The following is a 22651-nucleotide window of genomic DNA, read 5'->3' as shown; positions in this document are numbered from 1 at the left end:
CTACCTTTTCTTCAATGAGAATCAGTTTCCACCATTGCTCGACGCACTAATAACTACGCTCGCCGGCATTTGAAAAACGAAGGTAGATTTGACCCAAAATGGTCGGATACACATTCCTTCGTCGCGACATCGGATATAAAATATTCTAGGCTTAAGTCTGAACTGTTGAAATATTCTTGTGAAAACTTTGAAAATTCAGTTTGTTTCATTTGGGAGTTAATGTTGAATCATTTCATGTACAGGAATTCAATGAATTATAAATTACATTGTCAAAATATTTTGAAATTTTTCTGTTCTGTTTGTATACAGCTGATTTCGTGGTTATGTGTTGTTGGTTTTATAAAGAAAATAGCACAGAATTAAAATTTAAGAAATTCTGAACATAATTGTAACTTACTAAAAATGTCTAAAACTATTTCACTTTCAAAATTAGGTTTAGAAAAATTAATCAAAACAAAGCTTAATTTCTCAAAAACTGCCATTGAGATGGTGTATGTATATTTCAGTCAGCGCAATAATGTTGCATTGCAACAATGTATCTTTGCACTATTGGCACAGAGTGCTGAAGTGTTATAACCTGCATACATGTGGCAAAGGGTTAAGGTGTGGCTTCCCTGACACTTCAACCCTGGACTGATATATGTAAATAAAACACCCCCATCCCCTGTTATAACTACTGTAGCTGCCCTAGCCTGGGCTAGAGAGGAGAGTCCGTCACAGTGCGTGTCTGCCGACTGTTGTATACTTTACAACTGTACCTATGTGGCTTCATTTGACACTTCAAGAAAAACACTGGTCTTTTTCTTGAAAATGACCCATCCATTTGGTAACCCAAAATAATCCCTGTCTGACATAAAACAAACTTCTTAAAAAGTGTTTTTATTTTTTTCTGACCCAAATTGAAAACCTGATTTTTGTGGCAGTTTTACGACTTTTTAATAGTATTGTCCAATTAAAGATGACGGCAGTACAAATGCTGGTACTGACAGCTACGATTAAGAAAGGCATTATTGGCTTCCATGCGAGTAAATCATGTTGACATATATGACCTATCTGCAATATAATTTATTGGCCCTCTATAGAAATTTAAAGGATTTTTCTTAATCTTGTGGGTCATTCAGATAAATTGTGGGCCAATGGCCCCTCCAAAATGATCCCTGGTCACAACAGAACTAGTAGTAATACAAACATAATGAATGAATTACTGTGTAATTTTTACTTGAGCAAGGAAGGGAGATCATTTGATCAATACATTTATTAATATTTCAGGAAAAAAATCAGGAGATAAGTAGTTGCTTTCGTATACTCAGGGGTCGACATTAACTTTTTTCTGCACTTGCCCCTTCGGACAAGTGATAAGATAAATTCACTTGTCCGAATGAAATAATCACTTGTCCTACATGTGTTTCTACTTTCTATCTGTTATGTGTAAACAGCGAGATGATTTATTATAAAGTAGAGGTAAGCACTGCAAGCCTTAATTTCGACTCATAATAATTACTAACAACAATAAAACAGCAAGAAAGTATTATTACAAGTTATTTACGTTTTACCAAACCATCCTTTTTTTTACCTGAAAGCAGATGAATGAAGTACTCTAAAATAATTAACTTTCATGGAGAACTGTTCGACTAAACTATAAACAAACTTACTACTGTGAAAACATTAAAACATGTCACCGTTTTCTAGGGCACGGCAGTCTGCTTCATCTGTAGCCTCCTTAATTATATCAAAACTGATTCATTTTTATTACGATTCCAGCAGACGGTATCTGTCGTAGTATCAATGCTCTCACATGTACAGCATTCGTATGCGTTTCAAACATACTAGTGATACCGATTACATGTTTTCGAGAGCCCTCGGAAGTCTACCATCATTTCTATGTAGTTCCGAATGAAGCTTTAATAAGCATGATCAACTCACTTCCGTTCGATGGTTAACACAATTTAAAGGAGTTTTTACTCATTTTACAGTGAGTATTGAATCAGTTTTGACTTCAGAATATAACATCAATAAAACACAATGACAGATTTGTTACTTGTCCCGTCGGACAAGTACTTTAATGATTTCACTTGTCCGACATCAATTTCGTCTGGTACCGGACAATCGGACAAGCATTAATGTCGACTCCTGATACTGGTTGCAGATTTCAAGTGACTAACTACATCATAAATAATTTACTAAATACAGTTCCTCTCTATGAAATTTCTTAAAGCATTTTTTAAAGAATTAATAATTTACACCTGTGCAAGCTCATGTGGAACATTCCCTAAATGTAACAAAAAATGTCCCAATTTAGTTGATGTAACTACATTCACTGTAAGCAATGGATTTTGCTCATACATTTGTCTGGTAGCATTGTTATGGGGTGGGAATTCAAAATTGTACAAATAGTGGAGCTGACCCCCCATGGGGGCCTGAGGGATGGGGCCAAATTGGGGTCATTTTGGCTTTATTGATCAAAAACAACTTCTCTGTAAATAAGCATGGTTATCGCTAATTATTGTCTGGAAGTATCCCTGTGGGTCAGGGAATTCAAAATTGTACAATTGGTGGGATTGACCCCCCCCCCCCCCCACTGGCCTGAGGGGCCAAGCCAAAAGGGGTTGATTTGGCTAAATTGATAAAATGACTTCTTTGAAACTTAAGAAATATGGATATAACTCATATTTGCCCTATGGGGTGGGGATTCAAATCTGTACACTATGGAGGCGAGTCTTGGGTCGGTCCACAGTGACAGGATAGTAACGCTCGTTCATGCAAAATCAAAAAGAGTGTTTTATCTTCAATTATGCATGTTGCTAAATTGCAATTCATTAGAATAGCTCAACGTTTTGCACATGTTGATACACACTGTAATTAATAGGTCAACATTCAGTAGAAGACTACTATCTGTTTATATGATCAGGCGTGACTTTTGACAACATCAGTAGCATTAGGAAGTTATTATTGACACAATATAGGAATAAAAACTTGAATGTATTTCTGTAGTTTTTTTTAGCTCACCCGGACCAAAGGTCCGGTGATCATGAGCTTATGCCATGGTGCGGCTACTAGTCAAAAAGTTCTGATTGGATTTTGACCAAATTTGGTCAGAAATCTCCTTGGCAGAAGGGGATCAGATTTTGCATAAATGGTGACTGACCCCCAAGGGGCCTGAGGGGCGGGGCCCAATAGGGGAAATTGAGGCAATGCCTTTAAATCGCTACTAGTCATAAAGTTATGAATGGATTTAAACCCAATTTGGTCAGAAACATCCTTTGGGGAAGCTTCAAGGGGAACAGATTTTGCATAAATGGTGACTCCGAACCCCAAGGGGCCAAAGGGGCGGAGCCTAATGGGGAAATAGAGGTAATTCCTTCAAATCGCTACTAGTCATCAAGTTAGGAATGGATTTGAACCCAATTTGGTCAGAAACATTTTTGTGTGGTGACTCGGGGGCAGGCCCCATATAGGAAATAGAGGACAGGTAATTCCTTAAAATTGCTACTAGTCATAAAGTTATGAAAGGATTTGAACCCAATTTGGTCAGAAACATCCTTTGGGGAAGAGGAACAGATTTTGCATAAATGGTGACTCTGACCCCCAAGGGGCCAATGGGCGGGGCCCCATAGGGGAAATAGAGGTAATAACTTTAAATCGCTACTAGTCATAAAGTTATAAATGCATGTTGTAAACTCAGAGAGTCTGGACTTCATTATTTCTTTAAAGCAGTAGGGATCCCCACACTATAACCATATATAGCATTGTTTGAGGTTAACAAACAAAAGGAATTGAACATGAACATTATTTTGACATTTGGTCAAATCCAACCAGGTGAGCGATACCGGCCCCTTGGGCCTCTTGTTTAATGTATATAATCTGAGGTGAAGATTAAACAATTAAACCAGGATTGACTAGTTGTAACTGGCGTAACTTTTCTCAAGATATCAAAGTGTCAACAGTAACACCCATCAACATATGTAACGATAACTCCAAGAAGAGGCATCTATTCATTTTTTTTTTTTGTAAACAGAAAGCAAAAACATTTAGAAATAGATTACTGTGTTTGGGGAAAATAAGTTTTGCTTGAAAATGCCTACTAAAGCCGTAAAGGTCTTATTTCCTGATCAATCTAACGTCCATCACATTCATGAAAATAGCTGCAGAATGCTGTTTAAAGCAAAAGGACCCAAAAGTAATTATTCCTCATCAAAAACATTGAACAGAAAAATGTTAATAGAAAAATGTAAATAAAATTTGATAATGACAAAATCGAAAAGATTGACTTTTAAACCGATGAAAAAGAATGTCAATGTAACGTACATCACTTCTATGACCTTTCTCTGAAAAAAGGAAAATTCAACAAAATCATTATTTAAATTATCTTTTAATTGCTATTTTCACATTTTGTGATTTTATTCAGTTCAATTTTGGTGTTGAAATTTGATAGTTTTACCAACATTTAATAAATTTAGGCCAAGAAAAAAAAAAACTTTCCTGACCGACCCTGTTTAAACCAGCTGACCCTTTTTGTTTGTTTTGGTTTTTTTTGTTTTTTTTTCTTCATTTTATTCCGAAAAAATAATTCAAAATTCCGGATCTTCTTGACCATTCAATGTTTCAGTTAATACACTTCTTCCGGGAAATCCTTGTCATCTAGACGCTTTAGGTAATATAAGATGGCATCTGAAGTTTACAAAGGGCCTGTTCTATTATGCGGACAAACCGGTTTGTCAGTTTTTAGCCCACCATCATCAAATCGCCCTGCGTCCGTCCGTCCGTAAACAGTTCTTGTTATCGCTATTTCTCAAAGTACTTTCTCAAATTTCATATGTAGGGGTCCCTTGGTGCCTAATTATGCATATTGCATTTTGAGACCAATCGGAAAACAACATGGCCGACAGGCAGCCATCTTTGATTTTGGCAATTGATGTTTGTTATCGCTATTTCATTGGTTTTTGTATCGCTATTTTACAGAAGGTACTGAAGGGATCTTTTCCAAATTTCATATTTAGGTTTCCCCTTCTCTTGTTATGCACATTGCATTTGGGACAAGTCGACTCGGGGAAAACAACATGACCAACAGGCAGCCATCTTAGATTTTGACAATTGATGTTTGTTATTGCTATATTACAGAAGGTACTGAAGGAATCTTTCTCAAATTTCATATGTAGGTTCCCCTTGATCCCTAGTATTGCATTTTGGGACCAATCTGAAAACAACATGGCCAACAACAGACATTATTGCTAAATCTCAAATTTCATATACAGTGCATTCCGCTTAATCGGGTTGCCTATTTGCGGGGACTTTTTACCCGATTAACCGACTTACCCGATAAGCCGAAATGCATGTCGCCATCTTGGATTTGGTCCGTAATGGTAGTCAGACTTGGGTCGATTTTGGATGAAAATATTTGCGTTATTATTGTTAATAAACGGTGTTTTTGTTTGTGCTTTTACTGATGTCAAATTGTCAGATTACTATTACTAATTGTATAAAAATGTGTGTATTAAAATAACAAAACCTTAATGATTTTCTTATTCGCGGCACAGTACAATCGTAGCACCTCAAATCGGGGGGTCATACATCCCTGTTTCATCCGTGTGTTCCTAATTTGACATACAATCTAAGGACTCGCCGACAATTACATCTAAAATCATTTATGTTTATCATAGAGACATTCTTATGTTCGCTTTGAAGTTTAAAATATTCCATATTATTTCCAATTACCAAAGCACAGAGATCGGAGAAACCGAGTTTATTTAGGTCGTTTCCTGTGGTATAAATTTATACGAACTTGACACTGGCAGTCACTGATAAAACAACACGAAATCCAATCTAATGTTTTTTATTAACCAGTTCTAATCCTAACCTGAATAGGAATTATGAGCTAACGTCGGGCGTCTGTCCTTTTACTGCTCGCTACTGATTTTTAACTCACCTGTGTATCGGTGTCGTCACATTTCCCCGTGGCGAACCCCTCACTTTGGATTCGCCACATACAGTAAGCGGTGATATCAATCGATCTGTAGCAATATCAGACCCAGGTAAAAACCTATTGTTTTGGTTTTTGCTTCGAAGATTTTACATCCCAGACGTAAAAGTTTAATTGTCTAGTCGCTTAATTATGCTTTTAAAACCCCATTACGTTTTGCCTGCTGCTGACTCTAAAAATAACATTTAATTTTACCCACAATTCTTAGTCGACTTCCTCTTGGGGGAAAAACCACACGAGGCAGAATCAACAACAACACAGTTCTGAACATGACAAAACCCCGACATAACATTACCGTTTAAGGTAATATTTAACTGTTTTTTGACATTTGAACCATCAAAATTACACTATTTGTTGATAAATGTCTAAAACTTAAAGAAATACGCGATGACTTTCGTGAAAATCGGAGCATTTCTATTTTTTGTCCCGATTGTTCTATTCGAATAACCGAAAAATACGACTTTTCCAACCCAATTAAACGAATTTTTTTAACATGATTTAAGAGAAAATGGTTTTGGTTTTTGAAATTTTACCCAATTAAAAGAAATACCCGATTAAGCGTTACCCGATTAAGTGGAATGCACTGTATAGGTTCCCCTTGTTTGAAAAGTACTGGAGGGATTGTTTCTCAATTTACACAGATTAGTAAGAGGAAGGGAAAATAGAGAGAAGATCAATCTGACATGGAACCTATAAAGATCATTTAATGGTGGGCGCCAAGATCCCTCTGGTCATAGAATGGAGCCCCATATTAGCAATTCCCTGAAATCAGTGGGTAGTCCTGGATCAATCTAGGGATTTTTTTCTACCGTTTATCGGTAGTTTCCCCTCAGGATTTTGTTTCATTTTCCCCCTCAAACTTCTGTTTAATCAGTGTTCCCACTGATTTTTTTAAACTGGGGTTTTTGCACCCTATGTCCATCAAAAAGTGGGGTACAGCAAATTTATTTGGGGTACAGCTTTTAACGAATCCAGCATATTCATGTTATTGATGTTTTTATTTATTGGCAGGTGACATGTTAGTCTAATTTATAAATTTTTGGCAAGCTTCCTGGACAACTTTGTCTTCACTATAACATTGCAATATTGACTGGTAACAGATATGCATTCTATTTTCAACATTGGCAACACTGATCTTTGAAAGTTTGTGCATCCATCCACAAGTTTTAGTTTTCTCGCACAAAGTATAAAACATTACCCCCTCTGTACATCTAAGCCATGGGAATTCCTCAAGCCAGCTCGTTACATTTTTTCCACTTGTTGACAGCAGTTGGCAATGTCTGTGTATCATCGCTACTCTTAGACGATGAACCCTTAGAATCGTCAGACGTTTCTTTAGGCTTTACTGCAGCTGTTTGGGTTTCGTCCGATCTCCACATTTTGTAGAGCGTCTGCTGTTGCTTAGACGCCATGTTTGGTTTTATTCTGCGAGCATGCGCAGGGAGTGCCTAAATGCCGCATATGACCGATAACAACCAATATGACCTCAGTCTACTCGTGAACTAAATTCGCCGTTTTAAGTTAAGAACAATTTTAAATATAGACACTAGTTTACTGATCAATATTTCAAACTTAAAAAATTTATTTTGTGAACGGAAATATTTTGCACAATGCCAAGTGCTACGTGGTAGCAAATGCTTGCATAAGGCGGTCTAGTGGGTAAATATGTAAACTTAAGTGGATCAAATCAGTGTCCCGAAAGCGTTTTGAACTTACGTAAAGAGTATGTATCAGACAGAAGTCTAAGCGTGGTAGTAACGAGGCCTAAAATTCGGAACTGATTACGATGTGAGACCCATAAAGTTTAGATTTACATTGAATTTTATTGAGTAAGAGTTCAATCACCAGTCCTTGTTATTTAAGGAGATTTTTGCAATAATAATTCTACCAGTTTTTTCGTGTGAATGCCCGCACTGTCCATGTTTTCTTTGCGTGATTAAAGTTCAAATGACGTGATTCACGCAGGATCCTGCGCGTGTGGGAACACTGTTAATTCACTGAAATATTGTATTTTCCCTCATTTTTATGGCAATAATATTCACAAATACTCCAGCTTTGCTTTCCTAATTAACCATTTGCTGTTTTTACTTGGAAAATGTGTTTTAAAAGCAAAAAACTGAAACTTTGTGATGTTTAAATTTCCCCTTTTTCAGAACTGAGTTTTCCCCTATGGTCCAAAAAGGATAGTTTCCCCTAAATTCTGGATTAATCCCTGGTATTTTCCTGGTTTTAATTGCTGTTAAATGAAAAACTAAAGTATTGATTCTCATATTATATCATAAAAAATATAAGGTTATATTTAACACATTTTTAATTTTGTCAAAATTTATGTGTCATGAGAGGCTTTTTAAAAGGAATATAGAGCCAAATTTCGGTCAATCAATGCATGCATTTTTAGCTCACCTGCCCACTCTGATTTAGATTAAGTATATGTGTAGACTAGTTAACAACATAGTATCTGTAGAAATGACCTAGATCAACTTCGAAGTTGTGAGCAATACAGGCCCATTAGGCCTCTTGAGCCAATACCCTTAAAAATCACTAATATAATCCATGGAGGTTACACAACGCGTGGTTGCATTGTTGGATAAGGGATTTATTTCACTCGAGTAAGTTTTTTTTTTAAAGTAAAATTAACTTTAAAAATTACCTTTTCAGTGTGAAATATATTTCATATCCAAAAATCATGAGTCGTGTGACCTGTTACTACCACAATGATATTGACTTGAATCAAAGGGGAATGTGGTCTAGTCTAATTTCGGGTATGCAAATAAGGTGTACAAGTGACGGCCGGGACTGGTGATGTGACTCATTCGATTATTGATGACGTTAATAACAATTGCAGTTCGGGTCAAATGTCGGTGTCAACCAATCAAATTGCGTTTAGGGTTTATTCCACGTGTGGTATAAACTGAAAGTTATTCAACAGTTGTAATGATTATTTCATGCCTTGGGAGTTGAATAACACCCTACTATTGTGGTAGAAAACAAAGTAAACAATGGATTTAATATATATTGATAAAAGGACACAGTCCTGAAACATTACAAAAGTATTTGAAATACAAGAATGAATTCATATTTTGTCTAAATTTGATGTATGTATTTGATCATCATTTGTATAATAAAGAATGTTTATTTCACAGGCTGGGTATAGTGCCGGACCAATGTCAAGCCCTGGAGTTTCCGATACCTTCATGCCAAGTTATTATAATCCTTCTATGTCTTTCCCGTATTTGGGACAAGGACTAAATGAGGGTGGAGCATGGTCCAATGGAGGTGATGCCACTATGTTCTCAATTGGAAGTTACGATTACAATGGAATGTTCAGTAGTGCAGGATTTGGTTATCCTCAATTCGGGTGGACTGATTATTCTGGGAGTGACTATTGGGGTAACGCAGCGGGACAGGCGAGGAAGGATGCCAGGGGCTACCCAGATGATTACTACCGAACAGAAAACATGATTCCAGCAGATCCCTACACAATCAACGGTGGTGAATTTGAACGTGACCCTAACATGGCTGGGGTAGAGCAGGGACTGAAAGGCATGAATATCAGTGATAAACAGGTGGATGCTCATGGTGTGACTGTAAATGACCAAGGTCATATACAAGGGGACATGAGTGGAGCACCAGTTTCTGCAGGACCTGTTCAACATGTGCCTGTGACATCGCAGGCTCCTAAAAAAGCTTCGTGGGCAGCCATCGCCAGTCAGCCTGCTCGTCCACAGCCCCAACTGAAACATAGGACTATTCCCAGGGCCCCTATGAATCCTAACAACAAGCAAAACATGGACATTGGAACCTGGGACACCCGCAACAATGGAGGAAACAAGCAAGGCAATGGACAGGGACGAACATGGAATGTGCCACGTAGGTCTGGCATGAACTCGTATAATTCTAGTTCCAATTCAGGCAATGCAAATCAATCTTCAGGCGCTGGAAATTCTGGACTAGCTTCAATTTCAAACCCCCAACAAGGGGCCACTGCTCACCCTGTGTTAGAAAAACTGCGCTCTGCCAACCAATACAACCCCAAGGATTTCAATATGAACCCACGAGGAGCCAGATTCTTTGTCATCAAGAGCTACTCTGAGGACGATATTCATCGCTCTATCAAGTACAGCATTTGGTGTAGTACGGAGCATGGTAATAAGAGACTGGATGGTGCATACAAGGAGCGTGAATCGAAGGGACCCATCTACCTTTTCTATAGTGTGAATGGTAGTGGACATTTCTGTGGGATGGCACAGATGATGTCGACGCTGGACTACAATCGTAGTGCGGGGGTTTGGGCCCAGGACAAGTGGAAAGGTCAGTTTGAGGTCAAATGGATATATGTGAAGGACGTTCCCAACAGCCAACTTAGGCACATTCGTCTGGAGAACAATGAAAACAAGCCTGTCACGAACTCGCGTGATACACAGGAAGTGCCGCCAGAGAAAGGAAAGCAGGTGTTGAAGCTCATTCACTCCTACCGTCACACAACTTCCATATTTGATGACTTTGGTCACTACGAGAAACGCCAAGAGGAAGAGGTGAAATTGAGATTCCAGTCCTGTTTTCCAATTCATAAATTTGTACTAGTAACTAGTGTCATCACAGCAGAAAGTGAAAGTTGCTTTATATTTGTTCAAAATTATAGTATATTGAATGGTTAGATCAGAGATAAGTTAACTGTGTATTTGTACTAAATGTAATCTATAGAATCTGGCAAAAGTCGATGGAATAATTGTCAAGTAACTACCTGTCAATTTAAGATTCAGATCTACACCAATCTGATGCATTGATAATAAGGAGCCCTATAGCTAATGTTATTATTTTTAGCGCACCTGGCTGAAGGGTCCTGAATTGGGAACAACTAAATGTTTTTAATGAAAGTTGGTTGGGTCGTGTTATTGAGCAAATGAGATCTAATGTTGTATGTTACATGAAAGAATGCGAGGCTCTTGGGCAAATTAGATGTGAAAAGCGGGCCCAATAGGGGAAATATAGCAAAAGTGAAAAATTTTCAAATCTCTTTTTCAAGAATGACATGATTTGTTAGTTTGAACCATTGTTGGGAAAGGCAGTTCAAATGTAGGAAAATATTTGAAATATAATATACGAAGATGGAGTATTTTGCCATAATTTCTGAAATATTCAGGTGAACAACAATGTAGACTTTCTGGGCCTCTTGTCAGGAATGAAGTCCAGAAAACTATATATAGCTAGATGACACTTCCCCAATTTCTTTTAAAAGAACTGCATTTTAAACTACATTCATGTACCTGGTACAAGGTATACTGTTGGGAAGCATGTCATGATTAAAAGTTTTAATGTCTAATAAAATCTCAATTCAATTCAATAGAAGCAGGCAATCTATTAACCAGAGATCTTTTATTCAGATAAACAGTAATATATATACAACACTAGATGAATCTGTTGCAGCACAAAAAAAGATTTGTAATAATAAAAAAAACAACAATTGTTAGCTAATTCATACCAACCCTATTTTCGTGTCGCCTGAAAAAGACGACATATAGCTATAGGTATCACTATGTCTACGTCGTCACACACTGTTACTAAAGAATAGAAAGTTTTTTTCAATGAGATAAGTTTTAGAGTTTTCCTTATAGTTAAGCCAATCAGGCTCAAACTTCATACAGTGCTTCCTTGCAAAAAGTGCTAGCTTAGATTGCTTTTCGGGTTCAAAAGTCAAGGTCACTGTTACTATTAATACAGAATTGGTTTCCATGCAAAAACTTGAGTTCCCTTTGGCTTATCAAACTCAAACTTTGTAAGTGCTTCCTTATCAAAACTGTTTGCCTTGGATTGCTTTTCAGGTTTAAAGGTCAAGGACACTGTTACTTTAAATAGAAGATTTCCATGTGATAACTCGAGTTTTCCTTAGCCAATCAGACTCGAACTTCATACAGTGCATCCTTACCAAAAGTGCTTGCGTAGATTGCTTTTCAGGTTCAAAGGTCGAAGGTCATTGTTACTATCAATAGAAAATATGTTTGCTTGCGATAACTTGAGATCCTTTAATTGGGCCAATCAAACACAAACTTGATGCATTACTTTCCTACAGGAAGTGCTTGCTTGTTTAAAATTCATCTCCTAGCTTGCTGCACAGGCAACACATCCACTTTCGTGGAATTCTTGTTTTGTCAAGGAGGAAGGAAACAGATTTTTTTTCTTCTTTGCTTAATACATGTAGATGGCAAACGTCAAATGATTGATCAGCATGCTAAGAGCATGGGAAATTGCACAAATAAGTGTACCTTTTCTTGTTTTAGAAATCTCTGAAAAGGTATATGTCTTCCAATAAACAATTCTTTTAAATTGGGCAAATTTAGAGACAATTTATTACAGAGAGTTACTGAATACAAATTATCTGTTTTCTAATTGCCTTGCATCTAGGTCTGTCCTTTTCTCAGTCTGTAGACACAACAATCTGCTGGCTACTCCTTACTACTACTGAGGGGATTTCAACAAAACTTGCTGGCAGTAATCCTTATTATGTTGTAGATGTGCGTAATCTCGGTCAGCCAAGATGGCCACCACAGTCTCTGATTGGCTAAAAAACTAATTCGCTATAACTCTTTTACTATTCAATAGAATTCAATACAACTTTGTGGGACGAATGGTTAATTTTGTACAAAAAAATTGAAACTAAAACCAAAATGGGCACCAAAGAAATTACTTCTGATTGGTAAAAATTTAGAAATTGTTCGATTTCAATGAAATTTAGTATGTAGGTGTAGTATGGCACTGCTAAAACCATGGCAGTGTTTATATTTGGAAAAACAAAATAGCCACCATTTCTTAGCCTCTAATTGGTCAAAATTTTGGTCAAAATTTACATTGTTCAATTTCAATGAAAATTGGTTTATTTGTTATAATAGCCAATAGGGGATTGCAAATTCAACCGAATGTGTTTCACTGCCATAGTAACCACACAGAGGCTTCTTTTGATTGGTCAAAATTTAAATATTGTCAAATTTTCATTAAAATGTATATAGGAGTGTTATAGGGGACTGAAAATTCAACTGTATGGGTTTGGCTGTCATAGTAACTACATGAAGTTTCGGATTGGTCAAAATTTAGATATTGTTTGATTTCTTGAAAATTAGTTTGTAGTGGTTTTTTTAGGGACTGTAATAATATAAATACAACTGCATCAGGGTTTTTTTTGCCATAGAGACCATGATCTTTGGAACTATGGGAAGCTTTTGGGGGATTATGGTTTCCCATTGCTACGAGTCTTTGCATTGTCATAGATGCAATTGGGATTTCAACTAAACTTAGCAGCAATAATTCTTATACATTGTAGATGCATGTGTATAATCTGTTTAAGAAGTAGAATTTATCTCCCTGTCTCATCAATATTAGACAATTGCAAACAGCAACTGGATAAGTAGCGTGCAGATTTTATCTACAACAACAAATCTGGTTTCCTTCCTGAAATCTGTTTTTTTGTTTGTTCCCAATTTCCTAGATATCGTGATAGTATCGCAATACTATATGTTATATATTGTGATAGCTTTTTTTGGCCTCAATAGTCACCCAAAGTTTCCATCAAGCTATATATATACTGTAGGATATGTCTCAATATATCACTATATATAAAAAAGGCTTGGCCCTTCTATTTCTTAGGTAATCATAGATTTGTGAAAAGGTGTTGCAAAATGTACATTTACAATTAACATGCAGTCAGTTCGAACTAAAATAAATATTGATGAACCTGTTCGAATTGGACAAAATTATGTTTCCGAAAATAAAATTGTTTGCTGTCGCTATAAATAGAAACCAATCAACATTTCAAAATAAAAACTCTTGTGTTTAGAAGGGGTAATTAAATAGAAAAATACATTAAACAATATACAGTATAACAATATGGCAACACCTATGATGATGTGCAGATTCTTTGAAATGGTTTAATCCAGTTATTAAATTTCTAAAATATGTTCAAGATTACCAGCAACCAATGATGTTGATATGCATCTTCTATTAAGCATATTACCTTCAATCTGAATGGCTGAAATTCTGATAGGAAAATGTGATGGAGCCAATTAAATAGCGTTTGTTGAGGATTGTTCAAGTGTAAGGTGATGTAGTGGGTATCCTTTAGAGCTGAAACGAATGTTCGAATGTTCACGAATGAATTCCCCGAATATTCGAATAGTGGAATCGTATTCGAATATTCGGTACGATATTTACTTCCCTTACTCCTTTGATCTGAAACATGTAAAAACGTTCCATTTGAGTTTGGGAGCATTTCCAGCTAAATTCCAATAATTCTTAAGCAGAAAGGTACAAAGGTACTATACATCCAACATAGCAAATCATCTCTGGGCCAAACTCATTGAAAACGTGTTCAAACGTCAGATTTCCGTTCCAATCCAGCATTAAGTTTAACATAAAAATACATGTATATAACTATTTTGACATGAATAGGTTCCAAAATGTGTAAATGAAAAGATATAAACATTTTTCTGACATGACATCGTAAATAAGGTACAGTGCTGCTATCTTTCATATCCGTACTGTGTACAGTACTGTCAACCATGTGGTGCGCCATATGCATTACGTCGTGTCAATAAAACGCTTTGAAACAATAGCAGCATTCCCGGTTACAAGTGCTCAACCAACAGAGGAAAATTTACCATGTGGACAGTTCGCGGTCGTTTTATTTCATGTTATTTTACATACAGACCCAATGTAGTGAACGTTAATTTTTTTATTATTTATTGGTCTTATAATGCAAATATTCCTTCTCTTGACATTGACAATATGACAGACACAAGCTCGTCAATCAGGTAGGCCAGCCATGTTTACGTTGTCGTCAATAGGCAAACTTGGTGATTTTTTTACGATAATTAAAGTGAGCTTCCGACTTGGTTCTGGCCATTCTTCAGTTGTATATTTATATCACTGTTACTTATAATTATTTAAAGCTTTTCAGACGTCTATCAAGCTTAGTAAATCAGAAATAATTACATTTTCTTTAGTATCGACTGTCCACTACCGAATATTCGAATGCCAAAATCTGCTATTCGTTTCAGCTCTAGTATCCTTTGTATTACCACCAGTGATCTATTTTTCACACATTGAAAATTTGATTTACAAACTTGGAAAATCAAGAGTTTTTAATTACAAATTTGTTATTTTGATATGTTTTAGCATACACTACTGTGCAGTCTTTCTGGTAAATTCCTAATGGAAATCAAATATGAAAGTCGAGATGTTGGGAGAAAGCAATATCTGGGCAATTGTACAAACATGTTTAATTTATGTGCCCAGTTCACACTCCATTTTGCCTGTTGTTCATGGTCCCTCAATTCTTGTTATCGCAATTTCTGGAGAAGTACTGGAAAGATCTTTCTCAAAACTTCATATGTGGGTTCCCCTCGGTCCCTGCCCATTTAGTATTGAGTCTGATTTGAAAATAAGATGGATGTTATACAGTTACCTTTCGACTATTGAAGTTCATTATCGCTTTTTCATGATCAGTACTGAGGGATTTTTTCTCGAACTAAACTGCTGGGTTCCCCCTTGGTCCATAGTTGTGCAAATTCAATTGAATAGTAATTGTGCATTTTTCAACTGGAGGTAAATGCAACCACAGCTTTTTCATAGTTAATCACATTCTTAAAAATAATTATGACCAACTATAGCCTTCACTGGATTGCACACTTATCAAAACGGTCTTCCTGTTTTCTGCCATTATATTCTTCCCTTTTAGGTGACCTGAGATGAAGTCTCGGTTGACCTATCGCGAATGTCTTTTGTGCGGTGTCCTGCATCGTCCATCGTAGAGACTGATAATAGGTCTGTAGAATGCTGGGATGAAGGGCTACCAAGTTTGTTCAAATAGATGACCTTGACCTTCATTCAAGGTCACATGGGTCAAATAGCTAAAATCTTTGTAGTATGCGCTACTACAAAGATTTTAGCTATTTGATATAATTCCTATTTTGACAGCAATTATTGACACGATTTAACTGATGGTTCCCGTGTTTACTGCACTTATTTAAAATGAAATATGTTCTAGACTATTTTAGATTATAAATGGTTGGTGATCTAGACTAATTTAGATTATAAATATAAACAATATGCAATTTTGTTGGCGTAGGATTACGTAGTTCTGTCTCAATCCTGCCTTGAAAACAAAAGTAAAAAAATCAGTTTGAACATCGTGCAAATTTACATGGGCTCACTGAGAAACTATCCACATGTCTTCGACTCATATATTTATCCGGATTTCATATGTAGGAACATTACATAAAAGCCTAAAACCAGCCGTGTTTACGTAGTCAAATGTTTACAATTCTATAAATAGCTTTACAGCCAAAATGGCGGTTATGTCTAATGTAACTAAACCAGCGACCGTACGCAGTTTCATAATTATTTGTATGTCGCTAGAATACGCAAGACATATCAACAGGAATTGAAGGCAAGTTATAACAAACTACATTGCCGTTATTCATGATGATTTTTAGGTCACCTGAGACAAAGTCTCAAGTGACCTATTCTAATCCCCTTTTGTCCGTCGTCGTCCGTCGTCCGTAGTGGAGGGGCTAAACTTTACTGTAGTTTATATAGGGAAATCACATTTTTGACTTTAATTTGTTTTATTTCTATTGGAATTCATTCTAATTTTGTAAACATTGTCAGCATGGGATGACAGTTTGATGGCATGCACATGTTGGCCCTGACTGACCCCCAGGGGCTGATGGGCGGGGCTAAAAAGGGCCAAATTGACAGAAATTTCACAAATCTTCTTCTCTACTCTCAGATATGATAGAATCAAATACACTTCATAGATGGCTGGGTTTGAAAGTTCTTTACCAAAATTGTGAATTTCATGACCCTGGGGTCTCAAGTTTGCCCCTGGGGCGGGGCTAAACTTTACTATAGTTTATATAGGGAAATCACATTTTTGACTTTAATTTGTTTTATTTCTATTGGAATTCATTCTAATTTTGTAAACATTGTCAGCATAGGATGACAGTTTGATGGCATGCACCTGTTGGCCCTGACTGACCCCCAGGGGCTGATGGACAGGGCTAAAAAGGGCCAAATTGACTGAAATTTCACAAATCTTCTTCTCTACTCTCAGATATGATAGAATCAAATACACTTCATAGATGGCTGGGTTTGAAGGTTCTTTACCAAAATTGTGAATTTCATGACCCTGGGGTCTCAAGTTTGCCCCTGGGGCGGGGCTAAACTTTACTATAGTTTATATAGGGAAATAACATTTTTGACTTTTATTGGTTTTGGAATTCATTCTAATTTTGTAAACATTGTCAGCATGGGATGACAGTTTGATGGCATGCACATGTTGGCCCTGACTGACCCGACCCCCCCCCCCCCCCCCCCCCCCCCCCCCCTTGATCCTTGACTGATGTACTGGCAACAGTAGGGCTCTGTAGGCATATATGTCTCATCAGACAGCGTGACCGACAGTGCGACCAGTTTTCTATCGGAGGTAAAATATTTGCATTTTCGATGTTACTAGGGGTCATAAAATAGATGTTTGCTAGACCTAATTAACATCTTATAGTATAAATAAATAAAAATGTAGGCTGTGTACATCTTGGATTTTATCTCTGGTTGTATATGTAACTGTTAATAGACAAGTTTTTTTTTTACCAAAGTGTACAAGCAGCTTTACTGATTCAGAAGTATATCGGTAATCTTCCACAAGCATTAAAGAAATAGGGAAAGAACTATACTCAGCTATTGGAAAGTTGTCAGCAGATAAATATGTTATACATGTTTTCTTGAATATATATATAGAATATATATATTCAAGAAAACATGAAATGAAATGTCTTAATCTGGTTATTCATATACATTGTATATATACATATATATATGAATAACCAGATTAAAACATTTCATCTGATACAAATGTAGCTGTATGACTATAAAATCCAATTTTAAATTTCTTATTATATGACCTCAGACCCTGATGTTTCTCATGGGCCTTTGGCCCTTTGATTCTTGATAACCAAAAGGCCAAGAGAACCAATATTACCCCTGTGAAACGATTATGAATAATTCATGAACATTCATGAATAGTTCATGAATTATTACTGAACAAAATTCATGAATATTCTTGATTTATTCATGAATATTTTCATGAACATTCATTAATCCTGAAATCAAGATTTTCATTCATAAAATCGTCATATTTCATGAATATTCATGAACTATTCTACTCATGATAATTCATTATTAATTCATGAGTTATGAACTTATTTAGAAAATGAATTTGCATGCATTTTACCACTTAATGTCATCAAAGTTTGTCATGAACTGTATCACTATGCATGTTTGACAATATCCTTGTAGTCCTTCCATTAAAAATTGCATTCAAATGGATCCATCACTTGTTTCAAAATTCATAACTGCTTGAAATGAGTATATTTACACAATCATTTGGATGGAAAATCCTTTTAATATTCTTCAGATAAGAGTGATTTATTTTCATTATTGCAATTAAGAAATGCCAAAGCTATTTGAATATTATGTGCACTATGTAAATTTAGGTCACATGCATGGTGATTGATTTTAAGTTAATTCTTACCTATAAACAGGTTGACATATTTCCAGAGTTGAATATTTCATTTCCTGGTAGTGTTGTATTGATCATGAAGCAGGTATGAAAGATAAATACTTGCCTTCATTTGTAAAATAACATGTTATTCATCTCTGTGAGAAAAGCCTCATGGCTGCCATGTATTGGAACTCTCCTGCTAGAAGTTTTTGGGCGGGGAAAATTTGGCGGGAAATTTGAAGTTTTCTTATTGTTTCCTTATTCTTTAAGCCAACATCAAAATTGTAATATAGACATGGAATTTATTAATTTAAAACTTTTTAGATATTAAGTTTGTTATTCAATTTAAAATGTAAGGTATTTTTTTATTCAAGAAAATGTTCAATTTTAAGGTCAAATTCTCATTCATTAAAGTTCTTCAAAATTCATTACTATTTCATTCATTTTGATGAATTTTAATGAATATCATCTATGCATGAAAGTTCATGAATAGTTCATTATCACATATGATGAACTATCATGAATCTTAATGAATTTGTAAAATTATTCATAAAAGTTCATGAAGAGTTCATGAGAGGTATTTGATGAATATTCATGAACATTTTTTCATGAATCAAAAACAGTATTCTTGAAAGTTCATGAATGATTCATGAACATTCATGAACTCATGAATATCATCTCGCAGGGGTAGGTCTGTAGCATGCTGGGATGAAGCGCTACAAAGTTGATCAAATGGATAACCTTGACTTTCATTCAAGGTCACAGGGGTGAAATATGTTAAAATCTTAAAACAAATCTTCTTGATAACCAAAAGGCTCAGAGACCCAATATTAGGTCTGTAGCATGCTGGGATGAAAGGATAAAAAGTTTGTTCAAATGAATGACCTAGACTTACATTTAAGGTCACAGGGTCAAATAGGCTAAAATCTTTATAATGACTTCTCAAAAACCAAGAGGCATAAGGAAGTTATTGGGCCTGTAGCATACTGGGATGAAAGGCTACCAATTAACAAGTTGTTGCAATGAATGACCTTTATCTACATTCAAGGTCACAGAAGTCAAAAAGGCTAAATTCTTTAACGACTTCTTCTTCATAACCAAGAGTCCCAAGGTTTTAATAACCAAGAGTCCCAAGGTTTTAATAACCAAGAGTCCCAGGGAGTTGATATTGAGCCTGAAGCATGCCGGGATGAAGGGGATTAGTTTGTTCAAATGAATCTTGAGACCCAATGCCGATTTATGCTGGAATGAAGGATAAGAAAATTTATTTTCACGAATAAATCTCGCCTTCTGTGATATTTGAACAAAGTGGTAATCAGTTTGGTCATTAAAAATAGAATCAGGTGTAAACAAGAGTTCTAACTCTTACTAGCATGGGCACTAGCTAGAAAATTATCATTTTTATTTGAAACAAATTTGGTTTCTTAGTATTTGCCAAGTTTAAAAAATCACGATAACATTGTATGTTACAGTATGTATGCGTAGCAGCTGTAATTTGACAAGTGACCAATGGTTCACTTTTTAGCTTCGGAGAAGAGGGAAAGCTTAATGCTGTCACTCTGGTTTTTAGCTCACCTGGACCGAAGGGCTTATGTCATGGCGAAGCGTCCGTCGTCCGTCAACATTTGCTTCAAATCGCTACTAGTCAAAAAGTTCTGATTGGATTTGAACAAAATTTAACCAGAAACATCCTCGGCAGAAGGGGGTCAGATTTTGCTTAATTGTTGACTCTGGCCAGGCCCCCTGGAGGTAATTCCTTTAAATCGCTACTAGTCATAAAGTGATGAATGCATGTTCTAAAAACAATTCTTGGAGTCTTTCAGACCTTAGAGAGTCTGGACTTCATTAATCTTTAAAGCAGTTCAGATTCCCACACTGTAACCATATATAGCATTGTTTGAGATTGATAAATAAAACAAATTGAATATGAACATTATTTTGACATTTGGTCTTATCCAACCAGGTGAGCGATACAGGCCCCATGGGCCTCTTGTTTGCTTTTGTGTGTGAGGGTGTGTGTGTGTGTTTTTAAGTTAAAAGGGTCATGCAGTAAAAAAGTTTGAATGGAATCACTTAGAATAAAGAGTTAATTTACCTTCTAACTCAAAAGTAATAGCCATGACTTTAACATGAAAAAGAAATTTATGCTTTGCCTCATTGTGTAGATACCATTTACAAGCAAAAATATATTCATATAGATTTACATTCTTGTATTAGTAACTTGATCTTGATTGCAGATGATGAGTTGCCTATCCTTGCTACATTATGTAGGCAACAAGTAACTAGGTTGTGCTTCTGTCTCTGATGACTAATGACTCTTTTTATTATTTCAGGATCCAGCTGATGCGGAACAAGCACCAACACAGCAACAGCAGCAGCAACAGCAACGCCCTGCGCAACAGCGACAGTAGACGTGTCCTAGGATGACCCTAGTTCTAGAAGGGTCAAAGGTCACTGACCACACCTGGGACTTCCCCCACGGAACTTGAATTTATATATAACTATCAAGTGGGTGAGGGAATTATCAGTTTATTTAACACGTGGACCTTATCTAGTGTAGTGATATGGTGTCGAAGGATCCAGATGCGCTGTGAGAAAAAATTCATACAAAAATTCTGCGATTTTAAATTTTTTTATTATAAACTGATATTCTGTTATATTGTCTTGTTTTACATCTTCATTTGAATTATGAATCTGGGAATTGAAATCTACAACAGGCTACCAGGAAAAGAAGCAAAGGGTCATGAAAACATTCTGCATACATGGAATTTTAATTTTCGTAGGAAACTGTGAATTTGTGCTGAAATATTTTAAGTTCTGCAGTACTATCCGAATGTGCTGATTTTCTTGATTTTAACCCAAAGAATCATCCTTTTGATTTAAAATAAAAGTTAAATGTACTAGTCTTATACATATAAGGATGTGATAGGCCTTCAACGAATGGATGTGTTTTCATATAAATTCATAGTTGCTACATGCAAAATCTTTATTATGGACCACAAGAATATGCACCTACGAGTGATATATTTGACCCAAGACGGGATGACTGTTCTTCATACTTGATAGGTATCGAAGACGTTGCCAAGTGCATTAAACTTCATTTACCATGAAATATTTGAAGAAGGGTGTGTTTGGTATTAAATAGACTTCCATTTGACAAATTTTCGTGCTAGAATGCCTGTTTTAAGATGCCTCTTTATGGAGAGACATGAGTTTTAAATAAAGGTGTGATTTTGTTTTCTCGGACAATTCACAAGTTACAAAGACAGATGAGAGAAACAAATTCAAGGAAGATTATTTAAAATATATGGGAAGTGTTAACAAGAGACATCCAGATACAGTGCATTTCCCCTCAGTAACCGAAAACTTGCACAAAAAAAATGTGGGGAAACAACTTATGGAGGTTATGAATCCTTGTGTTCAAAGGGAAACAATTCTCTGTGCATATTTCAGTTTGAATCCGAAGAAAAAAACTTCAGACTTGGAATGCCATTGCCAAGAAAAAAGGATGCATTTATAATCAATATTTCAACATTAAGTTTTCTTATGAATTATTCCAACTGTTGTGTGGTTGTTACAAGGACGTATGGCTGTATTCCTGATATGAAATCGTCCAGTTGCCTATTAAAGAACTGCTACATACTGTGCAAATAGATGTGATTTGTTTGTCTTTATGATGTAATAAACACAATATTGCTATGAATTGCGGCAATGGTATTGGGTATATGTAACAAGAAAATAGACACTTTATCCTTGCAAATTAACAGATTATTGTGTGGATGTATATATATATATGGGGCAAAGAAGTAGTGATAACAGTGTGGACATGAAAAATGTAGTATTTTCGAGGCAATCCGCCCCTTTATCAAGACACAGAATACAAATATTTGGTTTGGTTTGGTTTTTAGCTCACCTGGATCGAAGGTCCGGTGAGCTTATGCCATGGCCCGTCGTCCGTCCGTTAGTCCGTCCGTCCGTCCGTCCGTCAACATTTGCTTCAAATCGCTACTTGTCAAAAAGTTCTTATTGGATTTTGACCAAATTTCGCCAGAAACATCCTTGAGAGAAGGGGAACAGATTTTGCATCAATGGTGACTCTGACCCCCGAGGGGCCAAAGGGGCGG

General features: G+C 36.2%; 1 protein-coding gene across 1 annotated transcript in view; it reads left to right on the top strand.

The window, feature by feature from the left end:
* LOC117316980 (YTH domain-containing family protein 2-like) overlaps nucleotides 1-22182 on the top strand; it is a 28693-nt gene extending 6511 nt beyond the window's left edge. The window contains exons 4-5 of the mRNA XM_033871759.1: nucleotides 9121-10512; nucleotides 20861-22182. Coding sequence (XP_033727650.1) covers nucleotides 9121-10512; nucleotides 20861-20938 — 1470 coding nt within the window. The 3' untranslated portion in view covers nucleotides 20939-22182. The remainder of the gene's footprint in view (nucleotides 1-9120; nucleotides 10513-20860) is intronic.
* The last annotated feature ends 469 nt before the right edge of the window (nucleotides 22183-22651 follow it).

Source organism: Pecten maximus, chromosome 18 (assembly GCF_902652985.1).
Source record: "Pecten maximus chromosome 18, xPecMax1.1, whole genome shotgun sequence".
Taxonomy (NCBI): Eukaryota; Metazoa; Mollusca; class Bivalvia; order Pectinida; family Pectinidae; genus Pecten; species Pecten maximus.
Note: the sequence above shows the minus strand (reverse complement) of the source record. Positions and strands in the feature narration are given on the sequence as shown.